Below are 19,807 nucleotides of genomic sequence, written 5' to 3' on the forward strand. Positions count from 1 at the left end.
TTGATTCAAAAGTAAGAAAGAACAAAACATTTACAGTTATGTCATTCTTTGTTATGAAACTATTATAAATTATTCAAGTGTATTAGAAATCATATATTTCTTTGTTGAAAACAGGCAAACCCTCTTTCTTTTTTACAAAAAATGTGTGGCTCAAAACAGGTGGGGCTCTGCGGGTCGCCACTGTTTATGTATTAAACACCACACATCTTTACCTGAGATAAGAAAATAGATGACAAACACTAGCATACCATAGCAAAGATCAAATGGACATAATAGGGTATATAGTGAATACTGAAAAATAATACATGCTCGTCAGATATTTAACAGATGTATTTTGCATTTGAGAGGCTTAGGTCTGCTGGCTTTCTGTGCATGTGGCTTCACCTGCTCTGTTTTCTGCTTCTCAGCCCTCCCAAAGCACTGTTTGCACATTGTATACCATGTGTGTTTCTTTGTATTGTGCGTATATGCAGTTTGGAGTTGTGTATTGTGTATATGCAGTTGTGTGTGTGTGTATGCAGTTGTGTATTTGTTTGTGTGTGTGTGAATTTGTTTTGCGGGGGTGTTCATGTATGTACTGTGTGTATGCACTTGTTTATGTGTGTATGTGTCTTTGTCTATGTACATGTTCAATTTGCTGTGTGTTTGTATGTTGTAACTTGTATCATGCTTGTGTCACTCTGTGTGTGTGCTATGTCTTGGTCATGTGAATCCAGCATGCTCTTGTCTCTTGTTTGCAGGGGAACCCTGGAGAACCTGGAATTAGAGGATCAACTGTAAGCATGATACTCTCCTCTCTGACACACACACACACAGCGCTGTAAGTATACTAATACTATCGATTTGTAATTGTAGGGTCCGATCGGTACCAACGGGCCTCCAGGTCCACCAGGGGTCAAGGTGAGATCATCTTCCATGTCATTTCCATGTAAATGGACAATAAAGTATATTGTATCCTGTCTTCCATAATGAATATCTACCTATTTATTATCTGTGCCAGCTCTGATGCATTGATTAGTGTAGATGTGGCTTAGGCTGTAGTAGCTTAGTATTACGCCACTGGAATGATATGATCATTTTAAGTGTGTACCTTTTTCTTCTGAGAGTGTGTTTTTATCTCTGACAGGGTAATCAAGGAGTGCCTGGGGTTGGCATTCAGGTGACACTTGTTTTATGTGTTATATATTTTGTCTTCTACTACGTTTTATATGAGTTCTATATATTCCTGTTGTTTATTGCCTCAGTGTTTAGGCAACTACTCACCCATTCACAGTCAAAGACACAGAGCTTTATAATAATCTCTTTGAATTGAATCTCCTGTTCCACAGGGACTGTCTGGACCCCAAGGCAGCATGGGACTGCCGGGACCTGCAGGGCCTCCTGGAGCTGTGGTACGTCAAAACATCAGTCATCTATAAACCAACTCTCATACTGTAGATTTTTGCAGGCTAAACTGCTGCTCTAGTATATTCCCATTGGACTGGGAATTCCTTGTATGCTCACACTTTCCATTTAGGCCTACTGTAATTCAACAGGCCATTGACACAGTAATGTGTGTTTAATATTATATGATGTATTGTAATGATACTCTTTCTTCCCAGGGTCCGTCAGGACCTCCAGGTCTGCCAGGGCAGACGGTGAGTACAGCAGCTCCATGGGACTTACAGCTCACATACTGTAGAGCCAACACACACACACCTCCATCACCACCATAGTTTTACACACACCAAGCAATTCACGCACATCAGTTATGGTGGTGACATGCTGTGTGTCTCTCCAAAGGGCGAGGGGGGCAAGCCAGGGGTCCCAGGAAGAGACGGAATACCTGGAAAAGAGGGAACACCAGGGTTGCCAGGCAAACAGGTATGTACTGTATGGTATCTGACTCTCTTCATGTTTATAGTATGTCTTATGATGGCATCAGCTTCAGTGTGGATTTGTCTTTGATAATGATTTACAGGCTGCTGCTTTTGTTCTTTATCAAACGTCCTCCCCTCTTCCCTCCTTCAGGGTATCGCTGGACCAATGGGCTCCACAGGGTTGAAAGGGGAGCAGGGGGACAGTGGCCCCCCAGGAAAGGTGAGTGAGAGGATCAGGTAGGTGATGTGAGTTTGGATTGAGTTCTCCTTCAGGCTAATTCAGAGTCCACAGCCGCAGAGCCGCAATAGTCCATTGTGAGACCACCGTCCACGGGGACGCACAGCCCGACCTGGCACCTCCACAAAATTCCCAACCAACACAGCTCCAGTTCCTATTTTAATTTTATTTTTTATCCTTTATTTAATTAGGCAAGTCAGTTCAGAACAAATTCTTATTTACAATGACGGCCTACCCCGGCCAAACCCTAACCCGGACGACGCTGGGCCAATTGTGCGCCAACCTATGTTACTCCCAATCACGGCCGGTTGTGATACAGCCTGGAATCGAACCAGGGTCTGTAGTGACGCCTCTAGCACTGAGATGCAGTGCCTTAGACTAGAGGTTGACCTATTATGATTTTTAAACGCCGATACCGATTATTGGAGGACCTAAAAAAGCAAATGCCAATTAATCGGCCAATTCTTTTATATATATATATATATATATATATATATAATACTGAATGAATAATGAAAACTTTTATTTTAACTTAATATAATAAATAAATAAATAACATCTATTTAGTCTCAAATAAATAATGAAACATGTTCAATTTGGTTTAAATAATGCAAGAACACAGTGTAGGAGAAGAAAGTAAAAGTGCAATATGTGCCATGTAAAAAAGCGAACGTTTAAGTTCCTTGCTCAGAACATGAGAACATATGAAAGCTGGTGGTTCAATATTCCCAGTTAAGAAGTTTTAGGTTGTAGTTATTATATGAATTATGACGCGTCGACTATTTCTCTCTATAGCAAATACCTTTGACTATTGGATGTTCTTATAGGCACTTTAGTATTGCCAGCCTAATCTCGGGAGTTGATAGGTTTGAAGTCATAAACAGCGCTGTGAATCAAGCATTGCTAATAGCTGCTGGCAAACGCAGTAAAGTGCTGTTTGAATGAATGCTTACGAGCCTGCTGCTGCCTACCACTGCTCAGTCAGACTGCTCTATCAAATATCAAATCATAGACTTAATTATAATATAATAAACACAGAAATACGAGCCTTCTTTCATTAATATGGTCAAATCCGTAAACTATCATTTCGAAAACAAAACGTTTATTCTTTCAGTGAAATACGGAATTGATTTTAAGAAAGGCATTGATGTTTATGGTTAGGTACATTTGTGCAGCGAATGTGCTTTTGTTAAATCATCACCCGTTTGGCGAAGTTGAATCAGGCTGTAATTTGATGATAAATTAACAGGCACCACATTGATTATATGCAACGCAGGACAAGCTAGTTAACCTAGTAATATCATCAACCATGTGTAGTTAACAGGTGATTATGTGAAGATTGATTGTTTTTTATAAGATAAGTTTAATGCTAGCTAGTAACTTACCTTGGCTCCTTGCAGCCACAAGGTGACGCTGCACTCGCGTAACAGGTGTTCAGCCTGCAACGCAGTTTCCTCGTGGATTGCAATGTAATCGCCATAATCAGCGTCCAAAAAGGCCGATTACCGATTGTTATGAAAACTTGAAATTGGCCCTAATTAATCGGCCATGGCGATTCATCGGTTGACCTCTACCTTAGACCGCTGCGCCACTGGGGAGCTCTATTCATTTGAATGTGGTTATGGTTGGAGAAATTGCTTGAGCTGTGCTGAGAAATCTAAAAGTATGAAAGTCAATGGTCCAATATTCTACAACACTGCTGTGTGGACTGTACATATTTAGGACTCTGATAAGGGCTTCATTCAGAAGCTCCAGCTGCACATTTATCCCTCTTTTCTTTACTGTAAATGGCCATGACTCATATCCTCTTTATACAACGTCTCTCCAAATCAAAGAAGAGGTGACAAGTGACCTCCCCCCTCAAGTGTCTTATCAGTCAGTGCCATGCGAAAAGCTAGCAATTCTGCGGCGCAAGTGGCGACATTTCAGGCTGAGGGAGTAAGTTTCACACATCCCCATGTGCTACACATGCATGCACGCACACACACACAGCATATGTTTAGTGTCCTTGTTGAGACCTAACATTTATTTCCATTCAAAATCCTGTTTACCTAACCCTAATCCTAACCCTAAATCTAACCCCAACTCCTAAACCTGACCCATAAACCCAATTGTAACCCTAATCGTAACCCAAACATTACCCCTAAGCCTAAAATAGCCTTTATCCTTATGGGGACCTGGGAAATGTCCTCACAAGGGGAATTTTCTTTGTTTTACAATCCTTGCAGGGACTTTTGGGGGTTTCCGGTACCCATGAGGATAGTAATACAAGCCCACACACACGCATTCACATCATTCACCGGAAGCTTTAGCAGGATGTAATATGGTTCAGGAGAAATATGAGCTTTTGAAAGGACGAGATGTACTGTACTAACCAAATGACACTCCCGTTAATGGTCTAATGCTCTAATGAAGGTCAAAAGGCCAAAACAGTAGCAAAATAAAAAATGATGATTTGAAAACACAGTGGGTGGGAGTTCTAAATGTTTTACTATTGCTGTCCATCTTCAGTGAATTTGCAAACAACCTAATCCAGATGTTTGAGTTTCACGTCAACTTCTCCCTCCATCCATCCCCTTTACAGGCTGTAGCAGGACCCCCTGGTGTGAAAGGAGCACAGGTGAGTGGTTGTCATGGTTACTCTTCCGGTTGTGGTAACATCCGGTTAGTCTTGACTACAACCTCGCCCTGTTGAACCAGTGTATGAAGGCACAATAGATACAACTCAGAACCAGTGAATCACCATACTGAATCATACTGAATCATAGGCCAACGAACAGACGTATTGTAGACGGCTTTGACTAGAGCAGAATGGTATGGGGTGGTCTAGCTGTTAGGGCCGCTGAGCACAATCACATATGCCATGTTGGCATGGGTTCAAATCTTGCCCACTGTCTCTCATCTTTCCTGTCTCCCTCTAAGTAGGCTGTGATTCGTGAGGAACTAGGTGCAATGGAATAGGATGGAACAGAGTTTAATGTAATGGGAGTGTGTTGGTTGTGATTGATTCAGGGACCTCCTGGTGTGACCTTACCTGGGACAATGGGAGAGAGAGGGCTGCCAGGGCTACGGGTGAGTCTACTTGGTTGAACCAATTATTTACATCAGCTATTGTTCAGGCATTTACTATACAGATTACCAAACATGAACAAGAATGTTTAGGGATTTCTGGGTTACCACGTGTTTCTAAAGTTGAATTTTTCTAAAATGTTTGTCCTTTAGGGTGAGAGGGGGGACAAGGGTCCTGCAGGCATCAAAGGGGACAGGGTGAGTAATGTCACTTAATACAACATTAGTCGACATTCACAGACACTACATTATGACAGTGATAAGGGAAATTATTGTGTGTGTCTGTTTCTGTGTCTTGTTGAAATAGGGCCCTGCTGGTGAAAATGGCGAGCCTGGAGAAGATGTCAGTCACCTTTTGACATTTTGTAATATCAAATATTTAATGTCTAACAGATGTCAGTTTTACTTACTTCTCCATCCACTTTGTCTGTTTTAGGGTGGCAGAGGACATGCAGGGCCTAAAGGAGACAAGGTAATGCACATCACCAGCTGATTCCTCGTGTCTGTGTTTCCCTGACTGCTAACCATGTGACAGTACTAACAGGATTTGTGTTGCAGGGAGAGAGAGGCATCGGACTGGCAGGACCTCCTGGTCAGCTGGGACCTCAAGGGTTAAAGGTTACTATCGTGGTCTTGACAATACTTCTGAATGTTCTCATAAACACAAATCACATATGTAGCTATGTTCATATTAACATCAAATCTAATGTTATTTATCACATGAGCCGAATACAACAGGGACCTCACAGACCTTACAGTGAAACGCTTACTTACAAGCCCTTTACCAACAATGCAGTTTTAAGAGAAAAAAAAAGTGTTAAGTAAAAAATAGATAAGTAAAAAAATAAAAGTAACAAATAATTAAAGAGCAGCAGTAAAATAACAGTAGTGAGGCTATATACAGGGGGTACCGGTACAGAGTCAATGTGTGGGGGCACCGGTTAGTCCAGGAAACGTTTCTGCTCTTCCACAGTGAATGTGAACCCCTGTATGTTTGTGTTTTAGGGGGACACAGGACTCCCGGGCCCAGCAGGTCCTCCAGGAGCCCGTGGCATAGCAGGGACCCCTGGTCTGGCCGGCCTGAGAGGAGAGAACGGAACCCCAGGACCCCCAGGACCTCTAGGACCCAGGGTGAGAGGGCCTATATCGCCACGGTAGTTGGGTGACTGGTGTGGTCTTGTCTTGTTAGCCCTGCTCTGTGTTGTATGATTATGTTGTATGTTGTCTCATCTCCAGGGTCTCCAAGGCTTTCCTGGTCAGGCAGGGACCCCTGGAGGTCCTGGGCCCCCCGGACCCACCGGCCTAGCTGTAAGTAGCCTTTACATTGCATCATGATGACTTAATTGAGTGTGTGTGAGCGAGAGAGAGAAGTAAATGTATAATATAATATATTTAAGCAATAAGGCCCGATGGGGTGTGGTATATGGCCAATATATCACGGCTAAGAGCTGTTCTTAAGCTCCTGGATACAGCCCTTAGCCGTGGTATATTGGCCATATACCACAAACCCCTGAGGTTCCTTATTGCTATTATAAACTGGTTACCAACGTAATTAGAGCAGTAAAAATGAATGTTTTGTCATACCCGTGGTATACGGTCTGATAATTTCTTATAGGTAGCCTAGCGGTTAGAGCATTGGGCCAGTAACCGCAAGGTTGCTAGTTTGAATCTCTGAGCCGGCTAGGTGAAATCTGTCCATCTGCCCCTGAGCAAGGCACTTAACCCTAATTGCTCCAGGGTCAAAAACATTTCATTTTCACACCAGTACCGGTTACACACTTGTACAATACATGTTTGAAACAGGGCAAATGTAAGCCCCCCCCCCCATGTTTGACATTTGATTTAGCAGATGCTGTTATCCAAAGTGACTTACAGTCATGCATGCATACACTTTTTATGTATAGGTGGCCCAGGGAATCGAACCCACTATCCTGGTGTTGCAAGAGCCATGCTCTTCCAACTGAGCTACAGAGGACCAAGGAGAGAGAGAGACTTTGTGTGTTTGCGTTTGTGTTATCTGTTAGTGTTCATGATCAGTATACGTGTTTTTCCTTACCAGGGTACACCGGGAACTGCTGGAGGCAAAGGGGACAAGGTGAGTTAACAAAGAGATAAACACATGTCGTCCATACTGTATAATATCTTATCAAATAGGATGAGATTGCTCATTAATCTTCCTCTTTAGGGAGCGATTGGAGCAGGAGTACCTGGATTGAGAGGCGAGAGAGGAGACCCAGGACCCAGGGTAAAACCACATCACCATTTGAGTTTGAATTGTATCTATATTTGACAGTGTTGTGTGTTGGGGGATTTACAGATTTGTGTGTCTGATGTTTGCAGGGGGAGGAGGGTCGTGCTGGTTTGGACGGGGAGAGAGGACTAGTGGTACGTCTGTCTTTTTCTCTTCTCTTTCATCACTTATTCATCACTGTCTGTCTCTCATGTATCTCTACCACAGGAGGTTGGTGGCACCTTAATTGGGGAGAACGGCTTGTGGTAATGGCTGGAGCAGAATTGCTGGACTGGTTTCAAATACATCAAACACATGGTTTTCATGTGTTTGATGCCATTCCATTTACTCCGTTCCGGACATTATTATGAGCCGTCCTCCCCTCAGCAGCCTCCTGTGATCTCGACACCTGTTCATCTTATCTACTGTCAACATCACTATCTTTGTACTGCTTCTGTCACAGTGTACAATTTATCATTAGCAATTTTGACCCTACCGCCTCTGTCTTGTGCTTGATAATTGCCTCACAGAGTTCTATGGTGTTTGTTTCTGCCTGTTTATTACTAGATGTCATTGATTGGCCCAAACCTCAATATTGATCCAACTTAATAGAGTGAGAGAGAAAATGACAGAAGGGGGAAGGGAAGGCTGAAGTGAACATAGATAGAGCTCAAAATAACTAAAAGCTCATCAAACAAACGTTTGTGTGGCTTAAGCAGTGTACTTCAGTAAATAGAAAGGGCTCAAACAAAAGGAAAAGTTCTGAAAGTAAAAGACTTCATCATCTTCATCAGCATGATGCGTAAACCTTTAAATCGTTTCCATCCCGACTATACCTTTATCCATTATTGTCAAGCTCATTATCCCTCCATACATAGAGTATACATATCCTGTTTCTCTGAGCACAGTAGTGCAGTAGATTGCTCCCTACAGTGTGTTCTACCCTCCACTTTGATCTAATGATAGGCCTCTGTACTACCATAGCTCCTTTAAAAGCTGCCAGCCAGCCCCTGGTCCTCTGTCGCTACCTGTGCATTAGTGCTACTGAGAGTAGGGCTGTTCTCCAAGGCAAGGGCCACTGAACCTGTTCACCTTAGCTCTCATCAAGACCATACTGACCGTCTCTCACATTAGTTGCCTGGTAACTTCCAGAAGGGGGCCTGGTACTGTAGAGTGCCCATGGCATTCCACTTTAAACTCAATTGAGACATACACACAGACAGGAACTCACCTATTACAGTACACTCATTTCTCATACAAATGGAGAGTGCTGGTTGTGGTGGGTATAGAGAGCTATTGGTTGTAGTTTTGGATGATTGTTTTTCTTCCTGTGTGTGTGTGTGTGTGTGTGTGTGTGTGTGTGTGTGTGTGTGTGTGTGCGTGCGTGCGTGCGTGCGTGCGTGCGTGTGTGTGTGTTCACCAGGGCTCTCCAGGTGGCAAAGGAGGCAGTGGAGAGAAGGTGAATATTGTGACTATTATTCCCCACAGCTGTATTTTCCAACATTCTCTCTCTCAGTCCCCCGAGCATTCTGCTCATGTAAAATAGTCAATCAAATTAACATGCCTAACTAGTGAGTCCTACTCTCAATATATTTCAGGGTGAATTGGGGCTGCAAGGTGACAAAGGAGAAAAGGTATGAATTGTAATGAATGAGTAGTAATATTGTGTGTGTACGTGGTATAATAATACAGAGAAGTGCAGAAAAAGAGCAAAAGGGGAGACAATGAAAATAAAAATGTGAAAATATAAAATTTGTAAAAATATTTTTTAAACCTAGTTATCTGACAATGATGTTGTTCCCTTGCAGGGCGATACTCTCCTGGTGGGAGGACCTACAGGAGAGAAGGGCAACAAAGGAGAGACGGTGTGTGACCCTCTTAACCCTCAACCTCACAGCACTGATTTATTGACTAATCTAATAAAACAATTGATCACAAAAATACTTCAGAGCACCAAGTATTGACTATGACACTGCTAATCTGTGTGTGGGTAGTGGTCATTTACAACTGTTGTTCTCTTCTTTATCAGGGTGACCGAGGGCCAAAAGGGGGGCAGGGGGAGAAAGGCTTGAAAGGCAGTGACGGCCCAGCTGGGGAGCAGGTGAGGTTGGGCTTGACAATGACAACAATTAATGGAGTTGGCAAAAACACAAACAGCTCTGGGAGCAGGCTATTAATAACAGGAGTATAACTGTGTGTGTCTCCACAGGGTCTGAGAGGTGAGCCAGGAGACAGGGGCTCTACAGGGTTCCAGGGGGCCAGAGGTCCAGGAGGACAGAAGGTGACGACATCACCTGACCTTTATCAATGCTTTCATCATCACTGTGTCATATATGTCAGAACCAATATCATCGATAGTCAATCAATATCAGAATCACTATCAGAATGTCCTCGTGTGTATAATGGTTGCATTGCTCAATTTTCCCACCCGTCATGTGAGAATGGATCATCACCCAACAATATGTCCTGTGAAAAGGAACACTGTATTGCTCAGACTGGATGCTGTAGGGAACAGTTGTAAAGATGCAGTGTTCTAATGGGTTTGTCTTTGTCTCTGTAGGGAGAGGCGGGCCAGCCTGGTGTACCTGGAGAATCTGTGAGTCTCCCATTTCACCCTCAGTTATGAAAACAATATATACTTTTTCTTGACCACATGAACTAACATTTGAAAACTCTGGGCCCTAATTATAGCCTATAACTAGGATATAAAGTTCTTCCTGGTCAGGTCACATGGTCAGGAAAAACTCCAGGCCCTATCACTAACTCCCCATTCACTCTCCTATTGATCGATAAAAGACTGGTTGATTGTGTTTTTCTCCCAGGGTACACCAGGAAAAGATGGAATGCCAGGCTTTAGAGGAGAGAAGGGAGACATGGGAATAACTGGAATGCGTGGAATTAAGGTTTGTACGTCTGTGTGTGTGTGTGTGTGTGTGCAGCGTGATGCGTCTGTTTGTGTATGTGGCTGGTGTTTGTGTCTGTCATTGTATTTGAACAGTCTTTAAGTTCATCCCCACTTGAAGAATTTTGGTGCCACACTTGATACGCCCTCTAAACTCCAGTGCCAGCCTCCCAGATCATGCCGCCAGCCATAACTCTTCAATGGCTCCAAATTGACATCACGTAATGGAGGATTAGTATAAATTCAGCTGGATATAGCCCAGGATAGAGTATGCTTTCATTCTCATATGGTCTATAAATACCTTTAATGACGGTTAAAAGTATAATTTGTGTGTTTATGTGGCATTCTGCCAGACTAATAGGCTATCAGAACCACCTAACCTTCCTACTGTATAGTGTGTGAATCGCTGTCCTCTTCTAAAGTAAAGACAAAGTGTGTCTGAGGGACACTTTGAGATGTGTTCAGTGTTTTCTTCACATGACCTTGCCACTCTAACGGCAGTACAATCACAGCATGATAATCTGGGTTTAGAAATGACTAATCCAGACGGGACAATATCAGCCAGCTCATTCAGTCTCACCATGCTATCAGAACCCCTTCAACTTCCCCTTATCTGTCACTAGCAATTATGCTCAACAAATCACCCAGTTACTCATCCTTTACAGTGCATTCGTGAAAGTATTCTGACCCCTTGACTTTTTCCACATTTTGTTACATTACAGCCTTATTCTAAAATGGATTAAAAAAAGAAAATCCCCTCATAAATCTACAAACTATACCTCATTATGACAAAGCAAAAAAACGTTTTGGGGAAATTTTGAAAATGTATAAAAAAATTAAATACTGAAATATCACATTTACATAAGTATTCAGACCCTTTACTCAGAACTTTGTTAAAGAACCTTTGGCAGCGATTACAGCCTCGAGTCTTCTTGGGTATCACGCTGCAAGCTTGGCACACCTGTATTTGGGGAGTTTCTCCCATTCTTCTCTGCAGATCCTCTCAAGCTCTGTCAGGTTGGATGGGAGTGTTTTTAATTATTATTTTTTACCTTTATTTAACTAGGCAAGTCAGTTAAGAACAAATTCTTATTTACAATGACGGCCTACCCCGGCCAAACCCGGATGACGCTGGGCCAATTGTGCTGTGCCCTATGGGACTCCCAGTCACGGCCGGATGTTGCTGCACAGCTATTTTCAGGTCTCTCCAGAGATGTTCGATCGAGTTCAAGTCCGGGCTCTGGCTGGGCCAATCAAGGACAGTCAGAGACTTGTCCCAAAGCCACTCCTGCATTGTATTGGCTGTGTGCTTAGAGTCGTTGTTCTGTTGGAAGGTGAACCTTCGCCCCCAGTCTGAGGTCCTGCGCACTCTGGAGCAGGTTTTCATCAAGGATCTCTGTACTTATCTCTGTTCATCTTTCCCTTGATCCTGACTAGTCTCCCATTCCCTGCCGCTGAAAAACATCCCCACAGCGTGATGCTGCCACCACCATGCTTCAACGTAAGGATGGTGCCAGGTTTCCTCCAGACGTGAGGCTTGACATTCAGGCCAAAGAGTTCATTCTTGGTTTCATCAGATCAGAGAATCTTGTTTCTCACAGCCGAGTGTCCTTTTGGAGTGCTGCAGAGATGATTGTCCTTCTGGAAGGTTCTTCCATCTTCAGAGGAACTCTAGAGCTCTATCAGAATGACCATTTGGTTCTTGGTCACCTCCCTGACCAAGGCCTTTCTCTCCCGATTGCTCAGTTTGGCTGGGCAGCCAGCTCTAGGAAGAGTCTTGGTGGTTACAAACTACTTACATTTAAGAATGATGGACGCCACTGTGTTCTTGGGGACCTTCAATGTTGCATACATTTTTTGGTACTCCTCCCCAGATCTGTGCCTCAACACAATCCTGTCTCTGAGCTCTATGGACAATTCCTTCGGCCTCATGGCTTGGTTTTTGCTTTGACGTGCACTGTCAACTGTGGGACCTTACATAGACAGGTATGTGACTTTCCAAATCATGTCCAATCAATTGAATTTACCACAGGTGGACTCCAATCAAGTTGTAGAAACATCTCAAGGATGATCAATAGAAACAGGATGCACCTGAGCTCAATTTCGATTCTCATAGCAAAGGGTCTGAATACTTATGTAAATATGGTTTTTCTGTTTTTATTTTTCATAAATTTGCAGACATTCTAAAAACCTGTTTTCGCTTTGTCGTTATGGGGTATTGTCTATATTGATGAGGATAAACTTGTATTTAATCAATTTTAGAATAAGTCTGTAACGTAACAAAATGTGGAAAAAGTCAAGGAGTCTGAATACATTCCGAATGCACTGTAAGTCTAAGACTAGAACCGTGGTCTGTTCATGGCCAAACATGGTCCAAATCACTTCTACTGGTCTCTGTGACTGTAGGAGTCATTTTTTGTTCAAGCCCATGCTGACCTTGTCTGTCAGCCATGCATTAAAGACCAACATTGTTTTTAAGAAAATTGTGATAAATAAAAATATATACCAGTTTCATTTAAGGACCAAAAAGGTGTGCCATATAGATTGCAAAATAGTTGGATAGAGATTTTCGATGTACCGATTCCACGGCACATGGTTTAGAAATTGACACGCAAAACGACGCTGGATTCAAAACGTATCATTTTTATATTTAAAATTATTATACAAAATTGCAACCAATATAATGTTATATACATATATATACACTGCTCAAAAAAATAAAGGGAACACTAAAATAACACATCCTAGATCTGAATGAATGAAATAATCTTATTAAACTCTATGGGACCAGCGGGACGAATTCGTCCCACCTACGTAACAGCCAGTTGAATTCTGTGGCGCGATTTTTAAAACGTTTGAAATGCTATTACTTCAATTTCTCAAACATATGACTATTTTACAGCTATTTAAAGACAAGACTCTCGTTAATCTAACCACACTGTCCGATTTCAAAAAGGCTTTACAGCGAAAGCAAAACATTAGATTATGTCAGCAGAGTACCCAGCCAGAAATAATCAGACACCCATTTTTCAAGCTAGCATATAATGTCACAAAAACCCAAACCACAGCTAAATGCAGCACTAACCTTTTATGATCTTCATCAGATGACACACCTAGGACATTATGTTATACAATACATGCATGTCTGTTCAATCAAGTTCATATTTATATCAAAAACCAGCTTTTTACATTAGCATGTGACGTTCAGAAAAAGCATACCCCCGCAAACTTCCGGGGAATTTACTAAGAATTTACTAAATTACTCACGATAAACGTTCACAAAAAGCATAACAATTATTTTAAGAATTATAGATACATTACTCCTCTATGCACTCGATATGTCCGATTTTAAAATAGCTTTTCGGATGAAGCACATTTTGCAATATTCTAAGTACATAGCCCAGCCATCACGGGCTAGCTATTTAGACACCCACCCAGTTTAGCCTTCACCAAAATCACATTTCCTATAAGAAAATGGTCTTACCTTTCCTGTTCTTCGTCAGAATGCACTCCCAGGACTTCTACTTCAATAACAAATGTAGGTTTGGTCCCAAATAATCCATCGTTATATCCAAACAGCGGCGTTTTGTTCGTGCGTTCTAGACACTATCAGAATGGTAAATCACGGTCGCGAGCATGGCGCATTTCGTGACAAAAAAATTCTAAATATTCCATTACCGTACTTCGAAGCATGTCAACCGCTGTTTAAAATCAATTTTTATGCAATTTATCTCGTAGAAAAGCGATAATATTCCGACCGGGAAACTGAGGAAATAATATTCCGACCTGTAAACTGAGGAAAAAACAGAAAGCCGGGGGCGGGGCAGGTCACGCGCCTAAGTCTTTTCTCCACTGATAGACCACTGAGCAGAAGCTCTCGTGTGTTTCAGCCAGGGCTTTGAATTACGTCATTCAGGTTTTTCCCGGGCTCTGAGACCCCATTGGAGACGTGGGAAGTGTCACGTAACAGCAGAGATCCTGAGTTTTTGGATGAGATGTCAAAGAAAGCAAATAAATGGTCAAACAGGCCACTTCCTGTAAAGGAATCTCTCAGGTTTTTGCCTGCCAAATGAGTTCTGTTATACTCACAGACACCATTCAAACAGTTTTAGAAACTTTAGGGTGTTTTCTATCCATATATAATAAGTATATGCATATTCTAGTTACTGGGTAGGATTAGTAACCAGATTAAATCGGGTACGTTTTTTATCCGGCCGTGTAAATACTGCCCCCTAGCCCCAACAGGTTTTAAATACTTTTTTCTTTACATAGTTGAATGTGCTGACAACAAAATCACACAAAAATAATCAATGGAAATCCAATTTATCAACCCATGGAGGTCTGGATTTGGAGTCACACTCAATTTTAAAGTGGAAAACCACACTACAGGCTGATCCAACTTTGATGTAATGTCCTTAAAACAAGTCAAAATGAGGCTCAGTAGTGTGTGTGGCCTCCACGTGCCTGTATGACCTCCCTACAACGCCTGGGCATGCTCCTGATGAGGTGGCGGATGGTCTCCTGAGGGATCTCCTCCCAGACCTGGACTAAAGCATCCGCCAACTCCTGGACAGTCTGTGGTGCAACGTGGCGTTGGTGGATGGAGCGAGACATGATGTCCCAGATGTGCTCAATTGGATTCAGGTCTGGGGAACGGGCGGGCCAGTCCATAGCATCAATGCCTTCCTCTTGCATGAACTGCTGACACACTCCAGCCACATGAGGTCTAGCATTGTCTTGCATTAGGAGGAACCCAGGGCCAACCGCACCAGCATATGGTCTCACAAGGGGTCTGAGGATCTCATCTCGGTACCTAATGGCAGTCAGGCTACCTCTGGCGAGCACATGGAGGGCTGTGCGGCCCCCCAAAGAAATGCCACCCCACACCATGACTGACCCACCGCCAAACCGGTCATGCTGGAGGATGTTGCAGGCAGCAGAACGTTCTCCACGGCGTCTCCAGACTCTGTCACGTCTGTCACGTGCTCAGTGTGAACCTGCTTTCATCTGTGAAGAGCACAGGGCGCCAGTGGCGAATTTGCCAATCTTGGTGTTCTCTGCCAAATGCCAAACGTCCTGCACCTGTGGACGTTGGGCCCTCATACCACCCTCATGGAGTCTGTTTCTGACCGTTTGAGCAGACGCATGCACATTTGTGGCCTGCTGGAGGTCATTTTGCAGGGCTCTGGCAGTGCTTCTCCTGCTCCTCCTTGCACAAAGGCGGAGGTAGCGGTCCTGCTGCTGGGTTGTTGCCCTCATACAGCCTCCTCCACGTCTCCTGATGTACTGGCCTGTCTCCTGGTAGCGCCTCCATGCTCTGGACACTACGCTGACAGACACAGCAAACCTTCTTGCCACAGCTCGCATTGATGTGCCATCCTGGATGAGCTGCACTACCTGAGCCACTTGTGTGGGTTGTAGACTCCGTCTCATGCTACCACTAGAGTGAAAGCACCGCCAGCATTCAAAAGTGACCAAAACATCAGCCAGGAAGCATAGGAACTGAGAAGTGGTCTGTGGTCCCCACCTGCAGAACCACCCCTTTATTGGGGGTGTCTTGCTCATTGCCTATAATTTCCACCTGTTGTCTATTCCATTTGCACAACAGCATGTGAAATTTCTTGTCAATCAGTGTTGCTTCCTAAGTGGACAGTTTGATTTCACAGAAGTGTGATTGACTTGGAGTTACATTGTGTTGTTTAAGTGTTCCCTTTATTTTTTTGAGCAATATATATATATATATATATGGGGGATACAATCTTCCCAGCTCTGCAGATTTTGCTGTGAGGAGGCACAGTCATTAGATAACTTATTTTGGTACTGTCCATATCTAGCTCGTTTTTGGTCACAGGTCCAGGAATGGCTGAAGAATTACAACATTTACCTAGAACTAATGCTGCAGATAGCACTACTGGGTGATTTGACAAGTATCTTTAATTTACAATCTGTGGAAACTATGAGAATAGAAAGTTTCATAACTTTTGTGAAGATTCACAGCACAGTTGTAAAATATATGTAAAATAGAAAGATAGATGGCAGGGGTTGAATGGAGCTGCAGGGTGGGACTAATAACAACAAGATAACAAATGTAAAATATAGTGTGCCTGTAAAATGTATATAGGTTCAGAGATTATGTGAAATAGCACAGTTAAAAATGTATTGCGAATAGAAATCAAACTGGATGGACATCAGAAATAGATGGGAGAGGTGGAGGTTATAGGAAGGCCAGGACTAAAAACAAACCAAATATAACTATTGTAAAATAGATTGTGTCTGTAAAATGTATATAGTATGTATAAACTGAAAGTAAAAGCCTAAGTGTTGTTGTTTATTCGTTTACTCCAATTAGGGGAGGGGTGGTAGGGTTTGCGGGAAATAATAAAGGAAAACATATTTTTAAAAGATATGTATGATGTGTGTATATGTATGTACAGTACCAGTCAAAGGTTTGGACACACCTACTCATTCAAGGGTTTTTCTTTATTTTTTACTAGTTTCTACATTGTAGAATAATAGTGAAGACATCAAAACTATGAAGTAACACATATGGAATCATGTAGTAACCAAAAAAGTGTTAAACAAATCAAAATATATTTTATATTTGTGATTCTTCAAAGTAGCCACCCTTTGCCTTGAGGATAGCTTTGCACACTCTTTGCATTATCTCAACCAGCTTCATGATGTAGTCACCTGGAATGCATTTCAAGTAACAGGTGTGCATTGTTAAAAGTTAATTTGTGAAATGTCTTTCCTTCTTAATAAATTTGAGCCAATCAGTTGTGTTGTGACAAGGTAGGGATGGTATACAGAAGATAGGCCTAAGAAATTACAGAAATTACAGTCCATCATTACTTTAAAACATGAAGGTCAGTCAATCCGGAACATTTGAAAGTTTCTTCAAGTTTAGTCGCAAAAACCATCAAGCGCTATGATGAAACAGGCTCTCATGAGGACCGCCACAGGACAGGAAGACCCAGAGTTACCTCTGCTGCAGAGGGTAAGTTCATTAGAGTTCCCAGCCTCAGAAATTGCAGCCCAAATAAATGCTTCACAGAGTTCAAGTAACAGACACATCTCAACATCAACTGTTCAGAGGAGACTGCTTGAATCAGGCCTTCATGGTAGAATTGCTGCAAAGAAACCACTACTAAAGGACACCAATAAGAAGAAGAGACTTGCTAGGGCCAAGAAACACCAGCAATGGACATTAGACCGGTGGAAATCTGTCCATTGGTCTGATGAGTTCAATTTTGAGATTTTTGGTTCCATCTGCCGTGTCTTTGTGAGACACAGAGTAGGTGAATGGATGACCTGTGCATGTGTGGTTCCCACCGTGAAGCATGGAGGAGGAAGTGTGATGTTGTGGGGGTGCTTTGCTGGTGACACTGTCAGTGATGTATTTAGAATTCAAGGCACACTTAACCAGCATTGCTACCACAGCATTCTGCAGCGTATCACAATCACATCTGGTTTGCGCTTAGTGGGACTATCATTTGTTTTTCAACAGGACAATGACCCACACACCTCTAGGCTGTGTAAGGGCTATTTGACCAAGAAGGAGAGTAATGGAGTGCTGCATCAGATAACCTGGCCTCCACAATCGCCCAAATTCAACCCAATTGAGATGGTTTGGGATGAGTTGGACCGCAGAGTGAAGGAAAGCAGCCAACAAGTGTTCAAAATATGTAGGAACTCCTTCAAGACTGTTGGAAAAGCATTCCAGGTGAAGCTGGTTGAGAGAATGCCAAGAGTGTGCAAAGCTGTCATCAAGGCAAAGGGTGACTACTTTGAAAAATCTAAAATATATCTAAAATAATATTTGTTTAACACTTTTTTGTTTTTTCACATAATTCCATGTGTTATTTCAGTTTTGGACGTCTTCACTATTATTCTACAATGTAGAAAATAGTAAAAATTAAGAAAAACCATTGTAAGAGTTGGTGTGTCCAAACTTTTGACAGGTACTGTGTATGTATGTGTATATATATACATACACACACATATATATATATATATATATATATATATATTATGAACTCAGCAAAAAAAGAAACGTCCCCTTTTCAGGACGTTGTCTTTCAAAGATGTTTCGTAAAAATTCAAATAACTCCACAGATCTTCATTGTAAAGAGTTTAAACACTGTTTCCCATGCTTGTTCAATGAACCATAAACAATTAATGAACATGCACCTGTGGAATGGTCGTTAAGACATTAACGTCTTACAGACGGAAGGTCACAGTTATGAAAACCTAGGACACTAAAGAGGCCTTTCTACTGACTCTGAAACGCACCAAAAGATAGATGCCCAGGGTCCCTGCTCATCTGCGCGAACATGCCTTAGGCATGCTGCAAGGAGGCATGAGGACTGCAGATGTGGCCAGGGCAATAAATTGCAATGTCCGTACTGTGAGACGCCTAAGACAAAGCTACAGGGAGACAGGACGGACAGCTGATCATCCTCGCAGTGGCAGACCACATGTAACAACACCTGCACAGGATCGGTACATCCGAACATCACACTTGCGGGACAGGTACAGGATGGCAACAACAACTGCCCGAGTTACACCAGGAACCCACCAATCCCTCCATCAGTGCTCAGACTGTCCGCAATAGGCTGAGAGAGGCTGGACTGAGGACTTGTAGGCCTGTTGTAAGGCAGGTCCTCACCGGACATCACCGGCAACAACGTTGGCTATGAGCACAAACCCACTGTCGCTGGACCAGACAGGACTGGCAAAACATGCTCTTCACTGACGAGTCGCTGTTTTGTCTCACCGGGGGTGATGTTCGGATTCGCGTTTATCGTCGAAGGAATGAGCATCACACCGAGGCCTGTACTCTAGAGCGGGATCGATTTGGAGGTGGAGGGTCCGTCATGGTCTGGGGCGGTGTGTCACAGCATCATCGGACTGAGCTTGATGTCATTGCAGGCAATCTCAACGCTGTGCGTTACAGGGCAGACATCCTCCTCCCTCATGTGGTACCCTTCCTGCAGGCTCATCCTGACATGACCCTCCAGCATGACAATGCCACGAGACATACTGCTCGTTCTGTGCGTGATTTCCTGCAAGACAGGAATGTCAGTGTTCTGCCATGGCCAGCGAAGAGTCCGGATCCAAATCCCATTGAGCACATCTGGGACCTGTTGGATCGGAGGGTGAGTGCTAGGGCCATTCCCCCCAGAAATGTCTGGGAACTTGCAGGTGCCTTGGTGGAAGAGTGGTAACATCTCGCAGCTCTAACCAGAATAGAAAGATGAGTCGGAGGCCCCAGTGCACAACTGAGCAGTTTGAGAAAGTTTGTGAAACAGCTCGTTCTGTGTGTGATTTTTCTTTCTTTCTGCTTTTCTTTCAAAAACAAGGACATTTCTAAGTGACCCCAAGAGGCGACTCCAGGATGCTGGCCTTCTAGGCCTCACACTCCTCTTTCTATTCTGGTTAGAGCCAGTTTGCGCTGCTCTGGGAAGGGAGTAGTACACCGCGTTGTACGAGATCTTCAGTTTCTTGGC

General features: G+C 43.0%; 1 protein-coding gene across 6 annotated transcripts in view; it reads left to right on the forward strand.

The window, feature by feature from the left end:
• LOC115150540 (collagen alpha-1(VII) chain) overlaps positions 1-19,807 on the forward strand; it is a 120,197-nt gene that overhangs the window by 87,800 nt on the left and 12,590 nt on the right. For all 6 annotated transcript variants that reach the window (XR_003867123.1, XM_029693953.1, XM_029693952.1 and 3 more), the window contains exons 82-106: positions 741-776; positions 856-900; positions 1,127-1,159; positions 1,329-1,391; positions 1,602-1,637; positions 1,783-1,863; positions 2,011-2,079; positions 4,682-4,717; positions 5,110-5,169; positions 5,320-5,364; positions 5,474-5,509; positions 5,603-5,638; positions 5,725-5,784; positions 6,172-6,297; positions 6,403-6,474; positions 7,226-7,261; positions 7,352-7,411; positions 7,507-7,551; positions 8,820-8,855; positions 8,995-9,030; positions 9,205-9,261; positions 9,426-9,497; positions 9,606-9,677; positions 9,957-9,992; positions 10,219-10,299. Coding sequence is in view for 5 of the 6 variants with exons in the window: in XM_029693953.1 (XP_029549813.1) it covers positions 741-776; positions 856-900; positions 1,127-1,159; positions 1,329-1,391; positions 1,602-1,637; positions 1,783-1,863; positions 2,011-2,079; positions 4,682-4,717; positions 5,110-5,169; positions 5,320-5,364; positions 5,474-5,509; positions 5,603-5,638; positions 5,725-5,784; positions 6,172-6,297; positions 6,403-6,474; positions 7,226-7,261; positions 7,352-7,411; positions 7,507-7,551; positions 8,820-8,855; positions 8,995-9,030; positions 9,205-9,261; positions 9,426-9,497; positions 9,606-9,677; positions 9,957-9,992; positions 10,219-10,299 (1,365 nt within the window). In the remaining variant the exon portion in view is untranslated. The remainder of the gene's footprint in view (positions 1-740; positions 777-855; positions 901-1,126; positions 1,160-1,328; positions 1,392-1,601; positions 1,638-1,782; positions 1,864-2,010; positions 2,080-4,681; positions 4,718-5,109; positions 5,170-5,319; positions 5,365-5,473; positions 5,510-5,602; positions 5,639-5,724; positions 5,785-6,171; positions 6,298-6,402; positions 6,475-7,225; positions 7,262-7,351; positions 7,412-7,506; positions 7,552-8,819; positions 8,856-8,994; positions 9,031-9,204; positions 9,262-9,425; positions 9,498-9,605; positions 9,678-9,956; positions 9,993-10,218; positions 10,300-19,807) is intronic.

Source organism: Salmo trutta, chromosome 16, assembly GCF_901001165.1.
Source record: "Salmo trutta chromosome 16, fSalTru1.1, whole genome shotgun sequence".
NCBI lineage: Eukaryota > Metazoa > Chordata > Actinopteri > Salmoniformes > Salmonidae > Salmo > Salmo trutta.